This window comes from Synchiropus splendidus, chromosome 18 (assembly GCF_027744825.2).
Source record: "Synchiropus splendidus isolate RoL2022-P1 chromosome 18, RoL_Sspl_1.0, whole genome shotgun sequence".
NCBI lineage: Eukaryota > Metazoa > Chordata > Actinopteri > Syngnathiformes > Callionymidae > Synchiropus > Synchiropus splendidus.
In genome coordinates this window covers 2,404,983-2,430,542 of record NC_071351.1, presented here as the reverse complement: position 1 = coordinate 2,430,542, position 25,560 = coordinate 2,404,983, and the positions used below count along the sequence as shown (strand labels likewise).

The window sequence follows — 25,560 nt, the reverse complement described above, 5'->3', positions numbered from 1 at the left end:
CGTGTCAGGACTCGTGGATCTGGAGGTGGTACAGTTGGAACCACTGACACTGTCTATGGCGAAATCCACTGCATTGTTTGTGAAGAGAAATAAAATGAATAACACATGAACTTTAAAGGTTTAAGTACTGAGTATAAATAGTATTATACAGACAAAGAATCTACCTTTGCTGGACACTACAGTGATTTTAAGGCCACCTCTTATCCAAGACAGCGTCCAAGAATAAAGTTTTAAAAAGCTTGAATATGACCTCAAAAGAGAAAATTGTTGTGTCTATTAGGATAAACTGGCACTTCTCATTTACCTTCAGATTGGGTTTCCATTTATTCAATTCTTGCCAATGAGGTCGACAAAACACTGGACAGTGACTCAGCAAATCCCATCTTCCAATCCCGGAGAACAACCAACAGAATGGCCGGATGTCGGACAGATGGACGCTTGATCATTTTGCGTGGCTGCAGCAGTCGTCATCGGAATGAAATAATTTCCCACACGTCTTCTGTTCCAAGTGACTGAGTTGAAATTGTTCAGCTGTACATATTTTTTGACGTCATACTTGGTCATCATGGCAATTAAAAATACACGTGTAACAGATCTGATCGACTGATGCGTCTTCACGTTCTCATTTAGAAACAAAGCCACCTGCTGATCAAAACAATTCTAGGATTATTGTCTTCCTCACATGATGAAAATATCAATTAAATGCCTTGATCCTCCATGTAGGTATCCATTTGTCTTACGTTTTAAATGTAAAACTTATGATTAAAGTGCTGCGTAAGTAAAATAAAATAATCACAGGTTATGTGCTCTTTTAAAGACATAATTTTAAAATGTATAAAAAGGAGAGAGATCAGGAAATACATGGCCATAAATGCGTCAACATTAGTAATCTTCCGAGACATTGTATTTGCATCATTGACGCTTGTGTAAGGTTCAGAATAGTATGTGCCTCGATAACAACTATTTGCCACGTTATCTTTTTCAAACCTTCAAACGCTAGTGTGGATAGTTCCCATTTCCTCAGAAGTCACGTACAACCTTGAGACAATACGTCACTTGCATAAAGGAACGCAGAAGGAGTAAAACTATTTCGATCCTTGACATTTTCAACTGGATGGTGTGACATCACAAACAGATAAAATACATCATCTACCACCTGCGACTCCTTAATTTAACCCTGAAAAAAAGTCTAGTCCATTTGTTCTCCACTTGTTTGACTTTATGAAGGTCAAAGGGCCAGCAAACCTGAGGACTGTGCTTGGGACAGTAGTGTAGTACATTTCTATCTATTCCTTTCTACCTGTGACTGTGCTCTCCCATCTAAATCAAGGCTTTCTGATAAGTAAGTCGCCTTTGCCCTCTGTGATATAAGTTTCCTTTTTACTGTCCGATAACTTAACATAAGAGACCATGATCAAGTCAGAATGATTTGACATTTGTCACAATTTTTTCTCATCAGGCATTATGGATGTAAACTGAAGTTTGAAGAGGATTAGTAAGAAGAACTTGTGTAAAACTATATTTCCGGAGGCAAAATATACATCTTTATGATTATTAGATGGATGTATTTATGCATTATTAATTTCAATAAGTCACTAATAAATATCACTGGTCTGTTGGTAGACTGAGGTCAACGAAACACACACCATTACTTATTAATTTAAATCATAAAAATGAAAATGAATGATTTCTATGCAGCCCAATGTCACAGTGAAACATTCGTATTAAGGTGACGCTAAATTCCGCGTAATTATCTATTTATATATAAGCATTCAGGAGTATGTAAAAACAATAATACGCTCTCACTTCGATGCTCTAATATGCGTGATTGACGACGACCGCCGTGTACATCGCTGTGCACTGCACAGAACACATGCCGATCTGTTGTGTGAATGAACTTCCGCCTTTCCATGCCTCTTAAACGTGACTCGGCAAAGCACACGTGTCCACCAACTGACCAATTGAAACGATTTATTTCAAGCTCGCCGGGTTTCACGTTAATGGTGCGTTTGTAGGGAGTTGGATAAAATAGCTCTCCAAGCTTTTTCATCTAATTTCCGTTTTACATTTAATCTTTACGTCTAGATACGCCATAGGCGACGCCATAACTCAATAGCCAAGTCATTTAAGACCAAATTCAACATAAAAACAATCCCGCAAAGATAAAAAATACAACGAACAGAACAACTCTGAGAATATTGACGTAAATTGATGAAATAATTAAATACGATATCGTTTGTAATGCCATCATGCTCCATTCATCATTCCTTCTAATTTTATCATGCAACGAATGTCCGAATATATTTGCCGCTCACAAACTGTATGAGGTGGGACGAAGCGATTTCCGTTTCCTTGTTTGGTCCCTTAATGCAGCACAAGAGTGTGGAATTGGGGCCAAGCATGCGCAGTGAGTGAAACTCTTATGAAACCAACTAGTGCGGCATCAGGTAGAGTGAGGCCAGAGGGAGACAAGTAGGTTGACTCCAGGCAGTAGGCTGACACACAGGACACCCCTGCACCTCAAAACCAAGGGAAGAAATGCTTCTGTCTTTGGGCTTGACATAAATATTACCCCCGGGGAGCCAGCGCAAGGTAAGACGGCATGTTTTGTTGGGTTTGGAGAGTAAGTGAAGAGGCTATAGAATAGAAAAACAGCGCCACTCGTTACATAAGGATCACTCTGGTGACCCCGTTTTGATGTTGTTTCCTTGGACGTACACTTGGACTTCATCTGACTTATCTTTTAATACTGCGTTTTAAACAACTCGCTGTGCCTTACACAATAATTCTGCATTGTAGTTACACATTTGGGTAGTGTTTATTGGCGGGGTACAGTGTGTGTTCACCACCATTCACTGAGGAACGGCGTGACCTAATTTCCATTTTGAGAACTCACTGGAACTTTTTTAATGCAGTTTGATGATTTTAATAAAATACATTCAGCATTTTAAATTAAGAATAACAATAATAATTTCCTGGGTAGTTCATTTTTTTTCAGTAATTACTGTTTTCATATTTTAGCCTAACTATAGCCAACATTTGGATGTTTAAACATTCTCTGGAAATGCAAATATCACCCAAATCTGGGGTTAGGTCAAGTATAATGAATCAAGAAATGATGTGTTGATGACATTGAAATGTATTCCAACACATGTTTATTGTCCTCAAATAAAGTTGATACACATATTTTTTAGATTATTTGTGCCTGGTCTAACAACGCTAAACAAGTGTGACATTATTTTTGCCATATCTCATTTGCAGGAACAGACTGAGCATGTGTTGGCGTTTGAATGAGCTTCAATGTTTTTATGAATGAAATGGACTGTGGCCCCATTACTTTTCCTTTTAATGAAAGACTGACATATGGGGATGATTAATAGGTGGGAGGACGATAATAAATCAAAAGTAGTCGATGAGGGTTATTTCATGTGTTGGTTTAACTCATTAATTAGATGCATTATACTTGTGGTTTAGGGAGGCTGTGAGAAATGTGTACAGCATTAACATTCATTTGTTGCTGTATCTGTTTTTGTGAAACTGTGGTACTCCAAATGTGTTCCAAAATGCAAGGTGCATGTGTGCACGTCTGACTGCTTAATCCATCGAGTGCTAGTGTGGGCATTTGATGGGCCTCATCACATACAATGATTGTTGTGTCAAAGCAAAACTCAGAGGGCGTGAGAAAAAAGAAGCCTTAATGAAGGTCAAAGGCACCTTAAAGAAAAATGATGTGAATTGGATCCAGTATTAATGTCAAGTTAAAGATGTTGGTAATATTGGAAAACAAATCATTCTCTTACGGAATTGGAATTTCATCCCTCAAAAAAGAAATGATCTAAATGATCTCGACCAGGGATCTTGCAAGATTCTTCGTCCAACTCATCACCAGAGACACAGGTCACATTGGTCAGACACAGGTCACACTGACACACTTTCTAAAGGAAACCCACGAAAGAGGCGAGAAGTCACGTAATCGATGTTAGTATGTGTCCTTGATGAAATTAGAAATAAATGCTGCTGTTCTTGTTCATTTCTTTTTTGGGGAAATTGTCTGCTTGTTGCATGATTATTATTGTTTGTGTTTCAAAGTTTTCATGACTATTTATGTTGATGAGCTGTGTGTGCTCATAAAGCAACATGTTATGAGAAGCATCGTTGTGAGACTTGAAATAAATGCTGGGTTGTTATTCGTCCACTAGAGGGCACCGTGTAGCGTCTCACGCTCCCGAATCTGCCCTCCAAAAATCCATCCACTCATAATTTACAGACAACTACTTCATAAATTGACATCTTAATCAAGTAGGTTTAGATTATTTCTTTGTTTGACGTTTGTGTTGTTGTGTAGCTTCCAAGGCTTCTGCCCACTCTCCAGGCTCTTGCTAGTCCTCATTTACTTCTCTCAAGTCTTCAATGCTGTGAAATCCTTTGTGTGGGCCATGAGAAGGAGGCGTCCTGCTCTCATTTTTTGGCAGTCCTATTGCCAGATCATAGATGAGCAGAAGATGTGTCCCCGCCAAAAGAAGGTCTGAAGAAAAAAAAAAAAAAAGAACAAAGGGGTGTTTGTTAAAATACACTCAAGCAAAGTTGAGCATCACATCAGTTGCTGAAATGAAAATGGGTGAAATTTGGACACAAGCAAATTAAATTAACTTGTCAGCCCATTCCCTATTAGTGTCACACGATTTTCGATGTGCAAAATGTTATTGATCACTTGGGCAATTAAAAGGAGACAGTTATTGAGCATCAATCACCATTGTGACCCTCACCAACATATTTGTGGCGCATGTGGTTTTGCTCGAAAATACTTAGATATAATTTGATAATAGTCAAATAGTCACAATTTTCCTTTTTTTTCTCTGGCAGATAAATATGGCCCCAAATTCCATCCATTGGTTCCGTAAGGGACTCCGTCTCCATGACAATCCAGCGCTGCGGGAGGCGATTCGGGGGGCTGGCACAGTTCGCTGTGTATACTTCCTGGACCCGTGGTTTGCTGGCTCTTCAAATGTCGGGGTCAACAGGTGGAGGTAAGATCTGCTTCTCCCGATGCATGAACTTCTGAATGCAAACTCCAACTGACTCAACTCAGGCAATGATCCACTGCCAGCCACGGCAGGTGAGGTGCATCACCTGAAGCATCCAACTGTGTTGAGCTAACTTCTGGCCAACCATGAGCGTAACATATTCATACATTGGTTAATAATTTATGCTGCAGCTGATGCCTTACACTGCTATCATCTGGAAATGTATTTCAACTTATCATTTGTCACAGAGACGTGTGGGAAATTGGGTTAGTGCAACTCACCTCAGGGTATTTGAGTGAATAAAAAAGTGAATGAAACATGATGACTATCCAACCACAGTGTTTACCTCTTTGCTGTTTTTTGTGCTGGAAATTGTTTTGCTGGAGGGAATTTGTCTCCAGCACACTTCACATTTGTTTAATGATGTGCAATTCAGGTCCACAGTACTAATGGTCTGATCCACCAATTGTCTGTCAAATGGAGATGCATTCTGAAAGGAGAATCGGGTTTGTGTTGCAGTTCCCAAATCAATCAGCCTGATGTCAGTAGTTCTCTGTTTTTCATCTCAATGTTGTTCTTATATGAGGCTGTCAAATTCGAAGGGTTGACTTAAATCCACTCATACTGTCAAGTGCTTCCAATCATGTCACTGCTATTTGGCTGCCTATCCAAAGTGATGTATGTTTCACAGGATTGCTGAACCACATGAGGGGCTGCTGCCCTTTACGCCTATTTGCCTCATGTTCACACCTCTCTCTCTCTCTCTCTCTCTCTCTCTCTCTCTCTATCTCTCTCTCTCTCTCTATATATATATATATATATATATAATTATTTATATTATTTTTTTATTTATTTTAGATGTAGGTGTTCTGTGGGGAATAAACAGGTCATACTGGTTGGGTTATTGCATAAAGAACAATCTCTTTGACTTGGCTGAATCATCATATCACAAAGACAAAATCACCACCCTGCAATTAGAGGGAACAACATGCACAGCTGACATCGTTCTTTTCTTTTTGTTTTGAAGTGGGCACTTCTTGTACATCTGTGATGCACAAGAGGTGTTTGTGTTAACTCAGCAAAAGTATTCTCCGCTCCACCTCACCGTTTTTAGCTTCACTTCCCACCACACAAAGCATATGTCGGCTGCAGTAATAGCTCAGCTACAGTCAGATCAGCATTGCAATCCGTCCAGCTGCCATGACACCTGCTTGTCTGGACCTTGCAGACTGTCAGCCTATTGGCTTTGGTATTGCTGTCTTAAACCAGGTGCATCGTGTGAGTGTTAGCCGCTCTCGTTAGAAGGCCAGCACTAACGGGAATCTCATTAAAACAGTGCCAGGTTGATGTTTGTATTCACACTTGTTCATCACGCAAGGTGACTAATAAGACACACATTGTAGGTATTTCAAACTTGACTGTGAAACGTGGTATTTCTGAGTTTCCCGTGAAATCTTTTTCCATCCCAGTGCTACTCGCCAAAAAAAACCTTGAATATGAGGCGCAAGTACATTGGCACAATTATTTGGAGTTGGTCATAAAAGGCCTGCCATGTTTCATGCCAAAATTAATTTGATCAATGTTTAATAATGCTTCTAAACAAGGTCAGTGCAAAACAATTAGGTCAGGACTACAGAATAATGTGATCATTAGCATGTTTTGAGATGATTTAAGTAATTCTTATCAAAGATTTCATAGTCAGTATTTAAAAAGTTAGATATGTAAAATATAGTAAAATATTATTCTAATGACTTTGTATCCTGACTATACAATCACTTGTCTTTATGTCAAGATAATTGACATAAAGCCTAAGATTGTTTTTTATTACTCGAGGATTTGTCCCTCCATTGAAATGTATGGGAATCTCTTCAACTGCTGACTGGCTGGCTGTCTTTCATGCGACAGATGCCGTTCAGACGTATATTTTAAATATATCGCATACACTGTCTTCCAAAATCAGTTCTGCTCTTATCTTGTGTACACTTGTCTTTCACAACAGCACATGTTTAATGTAAGACAATCTGTATTTCAATGGTGCCGACAAAATGCACCAACCACCACGGTTACATTCTAGCCACGTGCTGCGATGATCTTTTTCCCTTTGCGGGGGAAACACTGTCCTTATATTCTCATAATAACTGCTACATAAGAGGCTACATGAATAAATAAGAATATAGTTTTTTTCCACTTAATTGTCAAGTTGTTCCTTGATGGAAAATCAGCTCGCATATCATAACCTGAACTCACAGTCCGAGCTTTAGCTTGCTCACATATTGCTAGGTTATGAAAGATGCGCTCCATGGTTACGAAGTAGATGGAGAAGATCAATAGTTTGTTTTTTTATTGTCCACTCAAAATTCTGAGAATGTGATGTGGGTCAGTGTGCCAGTGCATGAAAATTGTCAGTGGTTGTGTGATTGTGACCTACTTGTTCCGAGGCTTTCTCGCGTGGCCAGTCATCTGACGGATACACGCTAATTCACACTCAAAAGCGCAGATAAAACGCAATGGTGGAATACTGGTTTTATAACTGCTTACCAGATCAACATGTTAATGTTGCCTCTGAGGATTTGAGGAAAGGCTGTGGCCAAAAGTTGTTTCCTTTCTCATTTTTATCCTGACTGTCCATGTCCATGACCCATATGAGGGTTACTTTTGGATCATTTTATTATGAAAATAAAATTTAGCATAAAACTCAGTACTTTTCTATTTATTTTATCGTTGGCATGTCTGTGAAACCACAAATATATTACGCAAATAATATCTATTTTAAGATATAAAATTACTGAATTAAAAAGCAGAGTAGTTTTGTTGATGGAATTTCCTTCATTTCATTAACCTCCTTTTGTTAATTCTGTGTCTATTTGACAAGAGTTAAGATTTTATTTATGTTATCTTTAGCAGTCCCAACAGGACTGAATGAGTCCTTGCACTATGTTCTTTTCAACTTTTTTTCCTGTGACATATATCTAATGATTTATCTTCTCTTCCAGTCAGTATGGTTTTGGGCTTTATTCTGGGGTACTATGGTGTGACAAAATACAGGACATATAAATGTATTTACCAGCACCTAATCTCTGCAGTCAAGTTTGACAGTGTCTGCAGTTCTGGTTAATACTCTGTTGAATTTAAAAATTAATAGTGCATACAAACAATTGAACAAGTAGAGTTAATGCCACGTCATGAGGCTTCCCTCTTATACTGAACTGTACCAGAGGTCAGAGTGAAAATATGTACAGTGACCAGTAATCCTATGAATAAAACAGATTATCCTCTTAATTTTAACACATAGTATTTACATATACATGAGTATTGTCAGCCTGAAGATAACTGGCCCTCTTTCAAACATTTTGATATCTTTGGCTTAAGGTTGCATGTTTATTGCATGAAAAAACAAGACTATTTCACTTCATGTTTTTGCTTTGTTCTGTCAGAGAAGTTTCACCTTATGAATGAATGAGTGTTGTTTCTCATGTGTGGATGTGTGTGAGTGTGCGCAGACAGAAAAGAGGTCACTGGGCTAAGGGATTGTGCTTGTGGTGAGGCTGAAATGAAGTGTCTATTCCAGCAAATGTAGGTCGTCAGTTATATAAGGATCTGCGCTTGCACTGCCATTACTGCAGAGGGCAGATGAGCCGGCTTCTACTTCCTTCATAATTTCCCATGAGTACATTAGATTCCTACTTTTTTGCAATTTAAATGATGGATAACAATGCATAGGTATTGTGTGTATCTATTTTTTAATGTGTACAGTACATTATTAATAGTTGAAAGTACATAACTTCTTTATTACGGTTCGCTAGAGCACACTCCTATAGAAAGTCAAGAACGAATGTAAAATATTTTGGTAACTGGCTTGTCAAGATTTTATATGAAGAGAAACTAGTTTGGCGTGAGAAGAAATTTGAATCCAATGATGTTAACATAATTTCGTATGAACAGTTTTCATGGATTCATGCGACAAATTGATGAAAACCACTTCACAGGTGAGTGGTTAAGTCTCCTAGATGCCTTGTGTTTTTTCAGTGATTGGGGTCAACCCAATACGGCAAGCCTGTAGCCTATTAGAGTCACATGTGCACGGCAGACAGGCGACGTCTCCTCGCTACTGCTGCCTCGCGCCTAGCATGGGTTAAGTTAATCAATAAACAAGGGCTGGACTTCCTCCCAGGCAAAGCTCCATTTGCTCCCAATCCCAACTAGGCTATTGCCAACAGAGCGGTAGTCCAGTATGTTGTAACATACTTCATATTCTTTGCAATGTCAAAGTTGAGTTTGATTAATTCATTTATTTCACAATTATCTGTTTTTCTTTGCCTTGAAAGTGCTGAAACAATAAATTAGACATGATCACCTTCACATTGTGTTAAATTGGATCTTCACCTCAGCAAATACTGGTGGTGAAACTGTCAAATGAATAAACAAATGTATAATAATATGCTGTGCAAGTTGTCCTGTGAATTCTCATAGCATTGGTAGATCATTGTTCCAACTTTTTTTTCCTAGGTTTCTCCTCCAATGTCTGGAAGATCTGGACGCCAACCTTCGGAAGCTCAACTCCCGCCTTTTTGTCATCAGGGGCCAACCAGCCAACGTGTTCCCACGACTCTTTAAGGTCAATGTGCTCAACATAAGACAAGTAAAATGAAGTTTAAGGTGCTAAGTTTTGAACTTGCTTTCAGGAGTGGAAAATATCTCGACTGACGTTTGAGTACGATTCAGAGCCGTTTGGTAAGGAAAGGGATGCTGCCATCAAAAAACTGGCCATGGAAGCTGGAGTGGAGGTCATCGTCAAGATATCGCACACCCTCTATGACCTGGACAAGTAAGAAAGATCGGCTGTGCATCTGTTTTTATCATGCATAAAAGGTCTGATAATGAATGAGATCGGTGCCCCCTCTAGGATCATTGAGCTGAATGGTGGCCAGCCTCCTCTGACGTATAAGCGTTTCCAGACCTTGATCAGTCGAATGGATCCACCTGAGATGCCTGAGGAGACCCTATCTGGTAGCTCAATGGGTCGCTGTGTTACACCCGTCTCTGACGACCATGGAGACAAGTACGGGGTACCGTCACTGGAGGAGCTTGGTGAGTCAACTTAGTGCACAATTTCACCAATAAAACACCTGGTTAAAATTGAGACAAAGGTTCACTGTACCCACCGTATCCTCCAACTACAGTCTTCAACAGTGTGGACCGTAAAAGGTTCATTGCTGTCTGGCACGTTATTGACATGCAGAGGAATTATATCCATTTGGACAATGCTTAGATGCTTATTTTCATTCCTGAGAAACTAAGAATTAGGGCAGTCTACACTGGGTGAAGCAGTCTTTGAGCCTCATTTAGTGCTTATTTACGGTCAAAGGGCACTTTCCTAAAGAGTTTTTAATGAGCAGTTTTCAATATCCTTCCTTCCTGCATGTGATGATCTCAGAAATTCAAGTCTCTTTGTTATTGGTAAACAAATGAATTGACTTAAGACGATATAATGACAATCATCCTGGCTTATTCATTCAAACCAAGAAAAATGATGAATAAAATTCTATGTACACTGAAGGAGTTCTTTCAATCCTGTGAAACCTGGCGACAGGTTTCTGTTCAGTGTCGAGGACATTCTGTCACCATCTGCTGCTGACACCTGTTATGTGTGTTCAGTTTGATTAGATGTTAAAGGTATGAAGCCTTAAATACCAGCTCCTTTTTAGGCTTCTCCCAGTCATGATTTATCCCACTCAAGCTGTTAATTTGTCCTCAACGTGCCACGTGACATGGTAACCCTCTTACCATCTGTCTGATTCCCATTCATAGATCTGCCCATTCTCGCTGCTGAAGTCCTGACGCCATCTGCTTTTCTATGTTGATCTATTTCAGTGCTTCCTGAAACTTTTTCTGGGGCCGATGGTACCCTCTGAAATATCCTTCAAAAGACGAGGCCAGTAGGCAGCGCCACTTGCATAGTTACTAGGCAACAGAGCAGTGCACCACTGAGGATCCTGTACATGAATGTTTATGAGTGTAGAGCCCGTTTGTTTTTGCTGTATCTTGTTGGCCTCGCAGGCTGTACAATTGTAGAGAGAGGTCAGAAAGGTCACACAAAATTTTCTTCTCTATTCTGCAAGCTTGTTATGTGATGCTTTTTTACTTGCATTGGAAACTTATATGAGCTAAACATTTGTAGGCTTTGACATTGAGGGACTGCCTTCAGCAGTGTGGCCGGGAGGAGAGACTGAGGCATTGACCAGAATTGAGCGCCATCTAGAGAGGAAGGTCGGTAGTGAATTTTCTTGTATTGATAAATGTGTTTTTCTCCACATTTTATAGTATTGTCACCACTTTTGTGATCACATTTATTAAAGAGGTTCTCTGGTCTTTCTCCTTCAGGCATGGGTGGCCAATTTTGAGCGTCCCAGAATGAATGCAAACTCCCTATTGGCCAGCCCCACCGGCCTCAGCCCCTACCTGCGCTTCGGCTGCCTGTCTTGCCGCCTTTTTTACTTCAAGCTCACGGACCTCTACCGCAAGGTGAGCTGACTACAACTCAGTATATGTGTCGGAATATCAGTGTACTTACATACTGTTGTTCATTTTTAGGTGAAAAAGAACAGCTCCCCTCCACTCTCCCTTTATGGCCAGTTACTCTGGAGAGAGTTTTTCTACACTGCCGCGACCAACAACCCACGGTTTGATAAGATGGAGGGAAACCCCATTTGTGTTCGCATCCCTTGGGACAAAAATCCTGAAGCACTTGCAAAGTGGGCTGAGGCCAAGACGGGCTTTCCTTGGATCGACGCTATCATGACCCAGCTTAGGCAGGAGGGCTGGATCCATCACCTGGCCCGACATGCGGTAGCCTGCTTCCTCACGAGAGGGGACTTGTGGATCAGCTGGGAGGAGGGGATGAAAGTGAGTCATTTCCTGTCGCTAGTCTGCGCCTTAAGCTGTGTCGATCTAACGTGATTTCATTGCGGCACCGCAGGTTTTTGAAGAGTTGCTTCTAGACGCTGACTGGAGCGTGAATGCAGGCAGCTGGATGTGGCTGTCTTGCAGTTCATTTTTCCAGCAGTTTTTCCACTGCTACTGCCCCGTGGGCTTCGGCAGACGGACCGACCCCAACGGGGACTTCATTAGGTGGGTTCCTTTCTTGGCATCGACTATTGGTGCCAACTGCTGACCCCCGCTGGATGGCACCCTTCCTCCTTCTGTCTCTCTGCACGACACACACTCAGGCAGCCATGGAACCCCGCAGTAGCTTTTAGAGATCAAACAAATGCCCAGGCATTCTGGTTTAAATCTGTGTGACAAATCCAAAAAGGCATTCGGAGCACCGTAGTTTAGCCATAGATGTCACCTCAGCTTCTTGACCGTATGCTGTCATAGTAACACTTCAATGCTATGTGCACTGATGAAATTCCATATTCCTAAAGAGAATCAAAGCAGATGTTGAGATGTCTTAACAGATATTAATGACCCCATAACACAAAACCCCACACACAACCATTTCGAGGGAGTAACGAGAAGATAGGGAGAGGGACAAATGGGACTCCCTGATCTCTTGGTAAGTCAAAAAGAGGATACACATCTCGCCACTTATTTTCAAGCGTCCGTGTGCTTTATGTTATACTTCTATGTGAAGTGTTTACAACTAGTCTTGTCTTCTGTTAGTATCCAGTGCTCAGTTTTCAGTGACTTTGGGAATGTCTGGTGACTGTGTACACGGGTGTTTGTGTAGTTTCTGCTGAACATTTGTCTCCAGTTTTTTTTTTCTTTTCCCTCAAATGGCTTAGATTACTTCTTCACTTTCTTTGGATGTGGCTATGTGTCTTTGTTTTGGCTCATTTGTTTTCAGGGGACCTTGGAGAGAGTTCAGCTATCCCTCTCTCCTTCTTAGATTGTAGCTGATTGCTTTTAAGTTGATTGGCCATTCTCACACCTCCGGCCAGGTGCAGCTAGTGCTGATAGCCAGGGCTGCCTTGGATGGAATTAGAGTGCCGTGGTGAGAATTTGTGGTCGATCTTGTACTGTACTTGTGCACCCCTGATGGACGGGTCTTTGCTCACTATCCAGCAGCACCCTTAAGGCAGGTTGGTCATTCGGTCGCTTCTCATTTCGTCAAAAGGGACTCCAACCACTTTGAAGGGAAAACGTCGTGCCTTCTCTGCATTCATTGGATAGAGGACTATGAAGCATTTCTTGGAAGGTAGTGAGAAGATGGCCAGCTGCAGGACGGCCATGTTTCTCACTCACAGATCTTTGCTGAAGCGCTGACCAAAGCCCCTCGTCTGACCTTTCCTGAAATGCTCAGTGGTGCTCTGTTTAAGAAATGTAGAGCTGCTGTTGTAGGTGCTCCTGGGAGAGTGGTTGGTTTAGACACTTACGCACCATTCATGACATGAAACCAATCATCTGAAGTTTTCCAACAAGCTTTTGCGCCCCATTACGTAGATTTGGAATGGAACTTCTTGTGTATTTTAATGTGGATCCTTTTGCACCATGTTTGTGTAGCTTCTACATAGATGGACTGGAAACTCCCCACTCACCACTTTCCTCAGTGAACACTTACTGGCAGGCTTCTCATCTTCAGAGGAAAGGGTTGTGGTCACTTTTGTTGAAATGAGCGGACCTCCATGTTTTCCCGCCTTAATAGTGTTGCTGCGGCTGTGAGATGGGACAGTCGGCAGGGGAGCCTGTGGCCGGCTGACCACTTAAAAGACAACGACTACACTCTGAAAGGCAGAGGGAGTAGAATGAGCTCTTTTCTTAGTCCACCACTGTTTGATCGTGGGAGGGAGGTTGGGGGGTTAGTGGAAGGGTCAGACCAGGAGCTGTGAGGTATATTGGAAGACTTCTGTCATCAACAAATGACTTTTTATTTCACCTTTTGATTTTTTATTTAATTGTAAAGCTCATCACAATTTACAGTAACGTTACATGCAAGCACATATGACGTCCACTAATGACATGTTATTTTTACTTTTCAATACTGTTGATGATGCAATTCGTCCACTATGCACCTGCTCTGGTCAGGGTGGGATGGGGGGGTGGGCTGCAGGTGGGTAGGGTTAAAAGCGCTCTGCTTTCTTATAGTAGACACCTGTAAGCAACATCAACCCATTTGGCAGTGATCTTTCTAGCAATGGGGCAATCTCCGTAGCAACCGGAGCACCATCCGCCGCATATGTGTTGGTCCTCAAGGCCGCACCGCCCCGCCCCACCCCTCTCTCTGCCGCTCAGGGCTGCACTGTGCTGCTTCCCACAGTTCCACTTGCCCCCCTCCTCTATCCTGTCTGTCTCCCCTCCTTGGACTCGGTAAGATTGGACCAAGTGTAGGTAGGTGGCCTCTCTTTGTCACATGGAGCAAATTCAGACCAGCCCTGGAAAAAAAAGCGACGTCAGCAAGTTGTACGGCTCTTTGAGATGTCGATGTCTCTGGTTAATCATTGTTGGAGTCTCATTTCTGGTTTGGCTGCCTGCTCACAAGCGGCGCATGTTGTTCAGGACCACAGAGCCCGTTGTTTCCTTTGTCTGCACTGTGACTTTTAACTGATGTCAGTGCTGGTATATTACTCCATAAGAGCTGCAGAGCAGTGATTCGTTTCACAATTTTTTGTACTGTAGCCATACTGTGCTGTGACTGTTTGTGCCTTCATTTTAAAGAAACTAATTCCTTATTGACTGTAAACGTGAAGTAATCGATGAATGAGATCATGTATGCAAGAAATGAACAACTATTTGCCCAGCATTATTTTTCATCATAACCTATATCAGAGCTCAATGTGTTTAGAATTATTACGACAAAGATACACACGTCTTTCTCCGCTTCATGCCACGAGTTTTTAAAACCCCTTACGCAAGCATGTGTATCTAATCCTCCCTGTGCTTTCAGACGATATTTACCTGTCCTCCGAGGTTTCCCTGCCAAGTACATTTACGACCCATGGAACGCGCCAGACTCCGTGCAGGCAGCTGCCAGGTGTGTCATCGGTGTCCACTACCCGAAGCCCATGGTTCACCATGCAGAGGCAAGCCGTCTCAACATCGAGAGGATGAAGCAGATCTACCAGCAACTCAGCCGATACAGGGGGCTCGGTAAGACACCGTCCTTGGGGGAGTCATGCAGTGAAGCCCACTTGACCAACCTTATGTTTTACGCTAGTGATTTATAATTATTAGAGGTATATATAGTTTGCGATTTTTCCATGCGTTTTGAGCCATGACTTCACATTAAGCAAAACACAACAGTACGCCTGACACCTGTCTGTCATCGATGTGTGGCCCGCCCTCACTCTGCAGAAAAATAAAAAGAATGAACACCTCCATTCTTGTCATGTAGGACTGCTGGCATCTGTGCCATCCACAAATGGCAACGGAAACGGAGGGATGATGGCCTACTCTCCTGGAGAGCAACAACCAGGGACCAACAACAACAACAGCAACAACTCACAATGTAAGTCCATTTAGTGCAAATGTGGAGCGTATTAACTAGCTAATCACGATGGTGCTGACCTCCTAGGTTCAGGAGTGTCCGGGACCTCTGTCACAGCAGGGAACGGAAGTGGCAGCATCCTCCTCAACTTTGACAGTGAAGAACATTCGGAGTCCAGGAACGTTGGACAGCAGCAACAGCGTCCACCATCACTGCCTCAACAGCAACAGCAAGGTGCGCTGGGACCCAGTAGTTTCAACACACAGCTCATCCGAGAACATAGATCTATGTTGGTTTTTGTGACCACCGTAACTTCAGTTGTACTTTACCTTGAACGCAATAAGAAAAATGTGACCGCTGTGTCGCAGGATATCACTCAGTGCCAGATGCCAGCCAGACCATCACCAGCAGTCGGCTTTACCACGAGTTTGCTGTGCCTCAAAATCCAGGTGAGGAGGTCACGGAAGGTGGAGAAACATTTGCATCCGCTGTAGCACTGTTTCTCTCCAGTTCCCTAAATTCGAGTGTCTCTCTGCGCAGGACTCTTACACTCAAGAGGCGGGATCACAGGGAAACGTGAGCGTGAGTCGGAGCGGCATGGATCGGGGGAGGAAGATGCCGTGTCCTGCTCTGTGCACAAAATGCAGCGGCAGACTGAGGTGTGTAATTATATGTGTAGTAGTAGACCATATTACATACTCTGAAGTGCTCAGGTTGATGTTGAGTAGAAATATTTCTGAGTGTGTAGTTTTTAAAGATCCTCCTTCTGTCTGCCTGCAGACCACCTAAAGAAAGAGGAGACTTTCTTAACTCACATCGCCATCAAACCAGCAGAGAGGAAAACGCAGCATCATTGCCTGTCCTCCAAACACACACGCAGACAGGGCTGCCTCCTCGTCCTCCTCCTCCTCTCCCTCATGCTTCCCCTCCTACTCCTCCGTCATATCTCAAACTGTTCTGGAGCCTTTTTTCATTCATACACTCATCGGGATGGAAAGGTGAAAATGTGATTTTTAAAAGCCCAGAATATTGTCTTAAAAAAATGCTGACACCAGCAAGTGAGTTCCATGCTGGCTCAGTTGTCAATGTGAGCAGGCGAATGTCATGAAGCGACAAAAAACACACACTTATTTCATCAGACTCCACTCCGTCGCTTTGATTTGATTGTCTCACGTACGCCCTGTTGTCACGGATAGTTGTAAATAGACATTTTTACCACAAACTAGTCCATTGCTGTTTGTCATCAGCGCTCACACAGGTTAGCATCTTCTCGCCGACACACTTACTGCAAAGGTAGCTCTACATCCATGATGGCAGCTAAAACAGAGTCACACAAAGCAGGGTGGTGAACAAGTTTACAAGTGAGATATCAGGTTTCCCTTGGCTGTACAACTGCCTTTATTATTGTGGCATTATTGATCTTTGTAGCTACGACATTTGACAGTCTTTACTCAGACAAACTGACGGAGCATTTGCAACAAAACATCAATATTTCATTTAGAAGTCACATTTTCACCACCATATCCCCCTGCATCACCAACTGTCCGAGGATGTTTTCTACCATCACTGAAACATTCTGTTATGTCAGAGTGAGCTGAACCTTTTTTTTTTTACCACTCTTCATGTTCAACAACCAAAACCAAGAGAAACCAAACCCAGGCTACTGGAACAGAACGCTCCTGTTTGATCATGTACACCTAACAAGTAGCCGGTGAGGGGCTCAAACCAAAAACACAAAGACTATAAATCAGACGACGGCGAGCTGGGATTTGATCCAAACCACATTCCTCTGTAGAAGAACACATGAAGGATTTTCAACATGTCATCACACATGAAGCTACATCCACGAGAGCAACCGTCTTGGTAAGAAGAATGCCGTTGAACTGAACCAGAGAATGTACTGTTAACCTGATAACATCTCCATCTTTAGCTTCTAAGCCCACAATGATGTTTGCATACATTGTATTTAAAGGAAAACTCTTGATATATAGACTTTTTTTTCGCCAAGTTTGGAAGAAAAACCCAAAACATTTTGATGTCACTTGATTAAATAAAATACACTGATATCTGATTTTTTTTTCGTCTTTGATTTTGTAATCCATTTTTTTACAAAGTGAAATATTAACATGCACCCACTACAGAATCACGACAATGCTGAAAACGAATCATAAGTGTATTCAAGTAACGGGAAACTTGTCTTCTCTCGGAGCCCCAATGTGATTGTTCCAGCGCCCTCTGTCGGTCAGTCGCTGTAACACCAGACGAGAAATAAACTACGTTTCCATTTGACAAACTGGTTGGAAAATATGACGCTTTCCGAGTCTCCACTGGACTGCTGTTATTTCATTGTTTTTATATTCACGGTGTCTCTGCAGGCACTTACTTTGGAATTCAGTTGTAATCTTTCAGTTGTGCATCCATCAGAGCTGTGCACATTGGGGCTGCGACAAGACGGTTTCACAACACTCTCGAGAATTTGTGGTTTCAGTGGAGCTGTGGTGACTTCTGTCTGTGTACAGTACTTAATAGTTGTTCACCTGTGATTGTACTGTCCTCGGCTTCAGGGGGGTGGGGTGGCACGCTCGAGGGGCCAGGAACGCAGAAGTGTTTTAATGTGTCTGTATTATGATTCTGTATGTTCTCTCCGCAAACTTAGTTTCATAGCGCCGTAGATCCAAGTTTTCTTTTGGCTTCTTTTGTGCTCCCTTCTGTGACTTGAAGGTTCCAGCCGATGCAGTCCATCATCGTTGTAATATAACGCTCTTTCTGTCCATCTTTGTGTTGTGGAAGGCTTTTCTTGCGCTTGATCGAGCTTAAAGCAGAAAATTAAACTTGTTACAACATGGAAGAAAGTTGGCTCCCTCATTATTTAAAACTTTTTATTTCATGATTTGCTGCTTGAGAAGGACCTGGTTTTGCCTGGAATATAGACTGGATGTTGTTCGATTGCAGTGTCGTTGGCGAACACTTCAGGAGATTAGCAAGATTCAAGAGGCTCTTTCAGAGTCAGTGGTCTCGTGACTGGATGAAGCACGAATGCCTCCATGTCATTGACATGACAAGCAACTTAAGATACAGTTGGATGGCGTGTTCTGCCTTAAAATGGATCAACAAATGTTCATCCTGTAAATATAAAATAAATAGTATAATACTGCCAATTGTACTCACAATCCCAGGTCTGAAATGTTGGACACACACGTAAAATTATCATGATTTATTGTTTTTATTCACGTTCCTTTGAATGCTTTCTATGTACAGCCCAACAGGGGGCGACAGAGACCAGGTCAAATGGACATCTTTCCTTCCGGGTCGGTCGTCCTTCCTTTCCTGTCGGCCATTAGTCGCATACGGTGGGTGTCTCTCGCGCTCTTGTTTTAGAACGCTTGAAAAACTACATTCGTCTCCTGTTTTGCGTCTTTTCGCCATCCAGTATATACAGTTATACCACCGGCGTAGTAGATGTGTTGCTAAAAGACTGTTTTGGTTAAACAAAACGGGTAAACGACGTGTTGTGAATGGCTTCGGTGGACAGTCACATGCGGCCAGATGCTAACGGCTAAGCTAGGTGGTTTGCACCGTTTGATTGATGTGGCTGTTAAAACACTGGGTTTCTATTATAAATGTGTTGTCGATGTTTCATATTCATTCGGTTGCTTTTCAACATGGTGAGAGTTGCTGTCAGTGTTTATGGTTTCTGTCAGTGTAATTGGTCCACGAAGCGTCTAATTTACGAGTGACTTTATTTCCTTCTGTTAGACGTTGAACGTCTTTTCCTCCCTGTCACTTGACCAATTACATCCGTTATTGTATTTCAGGAGACCTTTCATCTGTCAATCATGCAGAACGACGCTGGTGAATTTGTGGACCTGTACGTCCCACGTAAATGGTGAGCTTATTGTCATTTTAAACGTGAGCAGATGTAGCTGTTTTGGTTTAATCTCAATGTCTCCTTTCTTCTGTATTGCATCTTTTAGCTCTGCTAGCAACAGAATCATTGGTGCCAAGGACCATGCATCTGTCCAGCTCAATATCGCAGAGGTACGGTTTGGTTTAATCGCTTGATGTGCCTTTTGTTTTTATTTTTCTCTCGCCTTTCTGTCACCAGCTTTGTTGTTTTGTGGTGGCTGATCGTGTGAATGTGTCAGGATTGTCTTATCGGTTGAGCACTTTCTAGGTTTCTACTTCAGTCTATTTTAAAACCCTTACTGTCTGCCAAAGTAAACTTTGTTCTGAGTTCATGTAACTGAGTTATTTGAATGTGCTACATGCGAATTGCAAAATGTGTGTAGTTTTTAACAACATGACATCTGCGCTGTTACCATGCTTGTTTTTAGAAGTTTCCTCAGTCTGTCTCCCCAGGAAGCGTGTGTAGTGTCCTGCACTGATAATATAAAGCAGAAATGAACCGGGGAGCGAGACTGAACGCATCATTTAAGATGTCATGCTTATATTCTGATTCAAATGAAACACGCTGACCATGAGGTGCATGTTTGTACATTTATGTTTTTGAACTGTTCACAAGGCCCTCGTTCTCACTTAGAAATTGGACTGTTGAGCTCTATCAACAATTTTTCTTAAATACATTAGGATAAATGTGGTTGTTCTCATCTTCTCATTACTCACCAATGGCTTGAGGAAAACTATTTCAAAGCTTCTGCCTTCTGCAGGTTGACAAGGTGACTGGACGCTTCAACGGTCAGTTTAAGACCTACGCCATCTGTGGCGCCATCCGCAGAATGGTGAGTGGTTGTGCGTGTGTATTGAATGTCGAAAATATTCATGTTCAGCAGGGTTTTTTTGTGCACTGCGGTTGAGGTGGATTGTTGTCATTAGATTACCAGGTTATATTGCTGTCGATTTTAACTGTTTTGTCATTCAACAGGGCGAGTCTGACGACTCCATCCTCCGGCTCGCTAAGACCGACGGCATTGTTGCAAAGTAAGAAGCCGTTCAGTCCATTTGAATGCTTTGAAGTGGTCTGCTGTGTTAATATTATTATATCGAACATGAATGTGCATTGAGTCAATGGGCTTAGGAGCTGCAGATTTGTGTGAACAATTTTAGTGCCAAGTATTGATGTCATGTCTGACAGGTGCATTCATCGACAATAAGAATATTGATGTGCTTCTGGTACTTGTCTTCTACAGGAACATCTGAAGCTGTCGAAACTTTGTAAAAAATAAAAATGACAACAATATCTTGGTCTTTTCTTTGTTTCCAAATGAATGGCTGCTGATCAAAAAGGTTTTGAATAAAGTGTTTAAAAAGGAAAAAAAGCTCCTCACATCGGTGAACTACATACAACTATCCATCACTATCTCTTGTCTTACTCGGGAGAGTTTCCTATGGATTTTTATGGTACCTCAGCCCCATGATGAACCACAATAAACGTTACACGTTTAAGGTGTCAAAATTGTTCAATTCCCGTTGAGGAATCTCTATAGTTTTTCAAAAATTAAAATGAAGGAGTTGGTCACATGGAAACTGCTATCCACATTAACTACTCCAGTTTCTTCATGGCTTGATTTACCTGAGCAGGTAGTTGTTCAAAATAGACTCCTTTTTGGATGTCATTCCTGTGGGTTTTTTTTTTCCTCTCGTCCTTTTTGTCAAGCCTCTTCAAGACATACAAGCTTCATTTCCTGTGCCAGTCACGCCTGTGGCTGACGAATTGAAGACGTACCCTGGTCAAGGTTCAGCTGCAGTTGTGGATTATTCCAGCCTGAAGAAGACGACCAACACATGAAGGTAGCTGCTTGTCACCAAATGGAATGTAGGAAAACATATTGTGATGCTTGTGTGAATGTACTTACTGGTACAGCTGGAAGGTAAGGGCATTCTTAAAGTATGATGTGGGAATGGACAAAATGGATTTCAAAAGATACTTTTGACAAATACAATTCAAATGTTCTCGGAGTGAGTGAACTTCGTTGACTGCAATTTGGAGTTCAGAGTTCAACCCATTGTAAAGTTACTTATTGAAGGTGCTCTATTCACATTCACAAATTGTCTCCCACCGAATCATTAATTCTAACATTTATAGACGTATAAACAAGTCGCTCTTCCCCCAACAGCACTTCCGGTTTTATACCGGAAACGTTTCCATCCGTGTCGGCTAATGCTTTATTCCAGCTCTGACCACAAGGTGATAGCAGAGGACCGGAAATTGGACTTCAAAACCGCCTTCTCCTTGTTCACGTCTACCGGTTAAATGCCATTTAAAGTGCACGAATTTTAAGTAACATGTCTCCATCTGTTCCCATGTCAAAGCCTTGCCAAGGAATACGTGACAGGTAATGAGTGAAACAGGTCAAATTGTATGTATAAAAGGTGTCTTTTTGTTGGTATAAATCACGCTGCACCTCTGTTTTCACCATTAATAATGTCTAAATCACTGGGGTCATTTATTAAAAATTGCAAAGTCATGCTGTTTACACCAGTAAATAGCTACAATAGCATGTGCTAGCCGTTGGGCGCTAACATCCAACTTTGTTCAGCTCATTTAAGTTTTAGAGTAGAATGAAAAGCTTTAAAAACTTAAAATATTTCAACAGACACCGTCACATAGATTTGTGAAGGCGAGGTTGAAGTCGTGGTTGATGATTTGAGTCGATCAGAACACGCTGTGTTTGCTCGACTTCCTCTCTGTCACACCTGGCCTGTGTGGACGGGAGCAGGTCCCACAGAGAATGACAGGGCATAGTGAAGGTTACACCGGTCATTAGGCTAAACACAGTGGATGGTGTGTGAGAGCGCTCTCCGGGCTCCTTTGACCCTGTCCACAGTTAACAACGGCTGTCATCAACTGTTGCTTTAGTGCTTTTTCCCACACATTCTCTCTTTTTTTCCCCCTTCAGGTGAGTGGAAGACGGGGCAGGGGGGATGTCATCATCGCCTCCAGCTCCTCCTCCACCCTCTTTTTTCTCATCACTCCTCATGCATATATGAGAAGCCACGAAACCACTGATATTTTTTTAAAACATCAATTTTATGACCTTTGTTGTTTTCATTTCCTATCAATTTTAACACAATTGGATGCCTCATCCAGACCACATTTAGTTTTCAGAGACACACACACTGTTATATTTTGAATACAAACTCACGGGATGCATCGAATGTCAAACACTGGTGCAAGTCACAGCTCGCCAAACAATGGCCTGAACAGAAAAAGGATGGAAGCCCCTCGCACGGGTGCCTAACCCCCTCACCTGGCCCTCTTGCATACCTCCGACACACACACACACACACACACACACACACATAGACAAAGAACCCCCTGTTTGAGCTTTGAGACAAGAGACTTAGAGATGATATGCACCTATATTAGAGGTCTAACAGAACCCATTTTATACATGTATATTTTCAGAATTAACCAAGCATTTTTTGAGGATTTTTCCGGCATTTTTTAAAAGTAATTCACCAAATATCAGCTAAGATTTTTCCCTGCTGTCACGAAGTTTAAGGCGTATGTCACAACTTCACTCATTATTACAAGCTGAGCAACTTTAGCTGCAGAGTTTTGCAACTATTTTACCTGTCAGCAGAAAGCTCTTCTCCTATCTATCCTATCTGCATGCTCATCTTTTTGTCCATCTTCCGACAGGCATGTCTCTGTGCATCTCCATTCAGACCCTAGCGCACTTCAAAACAGGTAAGCTCCATGAAGGGGTATGATTGAAAGCTCAAGTTTGGAATGAAAGCTGAAGGAAAGGATCTGGAGACAATGGTAGCTTGAAACTGCACTAGTTTTTTAAAATAATTAAGCAAAAGAAACAAAGCAAAATGTTCTTCTTCTATTCAAGTCTTTGCATTTGTGTCTTCTTCACACAATAAGAAAATTGAGTACACTTTAGCACATGAAACATTTGTGGTGTAAAGCAGACACGAATATCAACCTGAGACTCTTGTTCGGCAGATAAAAGAGGAACAGAAGTGCACGAGAACGCAGAGGCCCCACGCCGAGTCTGTGCGGTCTGAAATGTTTTGTTGAAGGAGACAAAGAGAAGGACATGTAGGTACCTGTCTCACACACACTATTAAGTCCGCTGTCAGCCCCAAACATCCCCTCCCCACCCCAGAGCACTTCAAACAGATCTGCCCTCATCTCTGGGTGCGTGTGCATTTGTCTGTCCATGTTAGAGTCCTATCTGATCCACGAGGCAGGCAGAGCATCAGAAGAATGCAGGAAGGAGACAAATCATATTTATTCAATACAGTTATCGTCAATGTTTTGGCTGCTGCAAGGATATTCAAATCATATGCTGGCATTTGGTTCGGTTTAGGCGTATAAAAAATGTTTACAAGGAGGAGATTAAATCTCAGTTTTCAGATGACGAAGAGAGATTTTTTGCATTTTCTGCACCTCAAGTTGAGCAATCTGAACATCATTTTATAAACAATTGGTGATTGTGGAACAAATGCAAATATAAAACAGCACAGTAAATAAAAATAAAAAAAATAACCACAACAGAGTTCCATCAAGAACAGTGGCTCTCAACTGGTCTCCCCAGAACTAAATGACAAGGACTTCTTTACCCAGCAAAAAGCCTCTCTAAATATGTGTTTGTAACCCGCTTTTGGCTCCTGAGCCACTATTTGAGAACCACTACTCTTAAATATCAGTGAGGAATGGCATAAATTAACATGGACACAACACTAAAAAGTGTGTATGGAATGTACAAAATAAGCTGCTATAAATGAACTGAATCCTGGTGTGTTTAGATCTTACACTTGAGGACAGAAATTCATATGCAATGGTCAATTTATTTGAGTGCAATAAACGAATATTCTTCCTATTATATTTCATATGCGTATCGACCTCTTCGTTGGTCAGCTTGTTTGTGTGTTCAAATTGTGACGCCGCAACTCAGCATGTGGTGGAGCTGTGCTCAATTGATGCAGCAGTTAGCAGTTTCCACGGCTACAAGTGGCCCGACTCTCCCTTCCATTCTGGTCCTCCTGGTAACCAGGAAGCAGATTAGTTCTAGAGTTTAGGGAGAATGCAGGGATTAGAGAGGTGAGACCAGAAGCCGCCTTTCATCTCGTCACTTGGTTTTTTTACCCCCCGCCTGGTCCGCCTTTTTTCTGTCTCCTCACATGTTTGTGTTTTTACGGTCTGGAGAGGATGATCTGCTCACAGTTATGCTCTGTCATTCATGGAATAATGGAGACGCCATGTCCGATTCCATTAGAAGAAACGCGGCAATGGCTCCTTAATCACTTTAAAACAGGAAAAACTCCCACCTTCATCTGATAATTACAGTGTTGAGAGACAGGAAATTCACCACGGGCTTAAAGGATCTCAGATCTTTTGCGCCCTAATAGTTACCCCCACCAATGACTTACTTATATGCTTATTACCAAATGATGAGAGTGAGTCATAAAATTCTGATAAGTGTGAGAGTTCATCGATCAGTCCCTGGATGTCTGTGTTTGACACAATAGACTGTGGAATGTTCTAGTGTGTCAGTGAATGGAGTTCTCCTGCATTAACACACTGCTTCAAGACTCCTTTAAACGACAGGAGGTCACTGACCCCTGCCAGTTTGTGTGTGTGTGCGCGCGCGCTTGTGTGTCTGTCTACCTATGTGTGAGTGTGACAAGGAGAAGTTCACGGGTCAGAGTTCAGCGGGCGACGGAGGAAGTGGACGTGTGAGGGCTCTGGACAGGCTTGAACTGAATTACAACTTTGATACACAAACGATCAGCTAAAGCACTGCTTGAACTCTCCTCAGCAGATGTTACCTGTGCTTGGGTGTGTGTTAGTGAGGGACTCTTTCATCCTCTAATGTGGTTCCTGTAGTTTAATTAGATGGTGCTGCTCAGGTACACATGAGAAAAACACAAATACACAGCTGTTCAGGTGCTTCCCGGGTACTTTTTTTTTTTACCTGCAATACAGTACATGCAGTGTTTCTGCATCACCCAGAGCCTTATCTTTGGAGCTGTTTCACAAAAATATATCAGAAACATTTAACCCATGACACGTTTGAATATTCACACATTTCGACGTCCCTTTTTCAGATGCAGTTCCTGGGAACTCCAAACACCCTTTAACCTGTCCTTGATGCAATGCCAGTCCTTGTGGGGCCGCATGCATCCTAAACTGCTTCC

At 42.0% G+C, this 25,560-nt stretch overlaps 3 protein-coding genes across 5 annotated transcripts in view; all 3 read left to right on the top strand.

Moving 5' to 3' along the window:
* Positions 1 to 2,421: 2,421 nt before the first annotated feature.
* LOC128749215 (cryptochrome-1-like) lies at positions 2,422 to 18,299 on the top strand. The gene is made up of 15 exons (XM_053848581.1): positions 2,422 to 2,592; positions 4,864 to 5,027; positions 9,531 to 9,639; positions 9,707 to 9,849; positions 9,928 to 10,112; positions 11,203 to 11,291; positions 11,406 to 11,546; positions 11,616 to 11,927; positions 12,001 to 12,152; positions 14,908 to 15,110; positions 15,355 to 15,468; positions 15,535 to 15,681; positions 15,816 to 15,896; positions 15,988 to 16,106; positions 16,228 to 18,299. Exons 2-15 carry the CDS (start codon positions 4,870 to 4,872, stop codon positions 16,234 to 16,236), a joined length of 1,962 nt encoding a protein of 653 aa, XP_053704556.1. The 5' UTR covers positions 2,422 to 2,592; positions 4,864 to 4,869; the 3' UTR covers positions 16,237 to 18,299.
* A 457-nt stretch (positions 18,300 to 18,756) lies between these two features.
* rps21 (ribosomal protein S21) lies at positions 18,757 to 20,644 on the top strand. 2 transcript variants are annotated; one of them, XM_053848582.1, is made up of 6 exons: positions 18,758 to 18,797; positions 19,263 to 19,333; positions 19,422 to 19,485; positions 20,115 to 20,186; positions 20,330 to 20,385; positions 20,595 to 20,644. In XM_053848582.1, exons 2-6 carry the CDS (start codon positions 19,284 to 19,286, stop codon positions 20,602 to 20,604), a joined length of 252 nt encoding a protein of 83 aa, XP_053704557.1. In that variant the 5' UTR covers positions 18,758 to 18,797; positions 19,263 to 19,283; the 3' UTR covers positions 20,605 to 20,644. The 2 variants fall into 2 exon arrangements, with proteins under 2 accessions (XP_053704558.1, XP_053704557.1); XM_053848583.1 differs by lacking the exon at positions 20,595 to 20,644 and having other exon boundaries at positions 18,757 to 18,797; positions 20,330 to 20,389.
* Positions 20,645 to 21,607: 963 nt separating this feature from the next.
* The window catches only part of lama5 (laminin, alpha 5), a 50,682-nt gene continuing 46,729 nt past the window's right edge, over positions 21,608 to 25,560 (top strand). The window contains exons 1-3 of one of the 2 annotated variants that reach the window (XM_053848754.1): positions 21,608 to 21,740; positions 23,051 to 23,098; positions 23,363 to 23,458. The gene's annotated coding sequence lies outside the window, so the exon portion shown is untranslated. Of the gene's footprint in view, positions 21,741 to 23,050; positions 23,099 to 23,362; positions 23,463 to 25,560 lie in introns of both variants that reach the window. The other variant, XM_053848753.1, reaches the window with a different exon arrangement.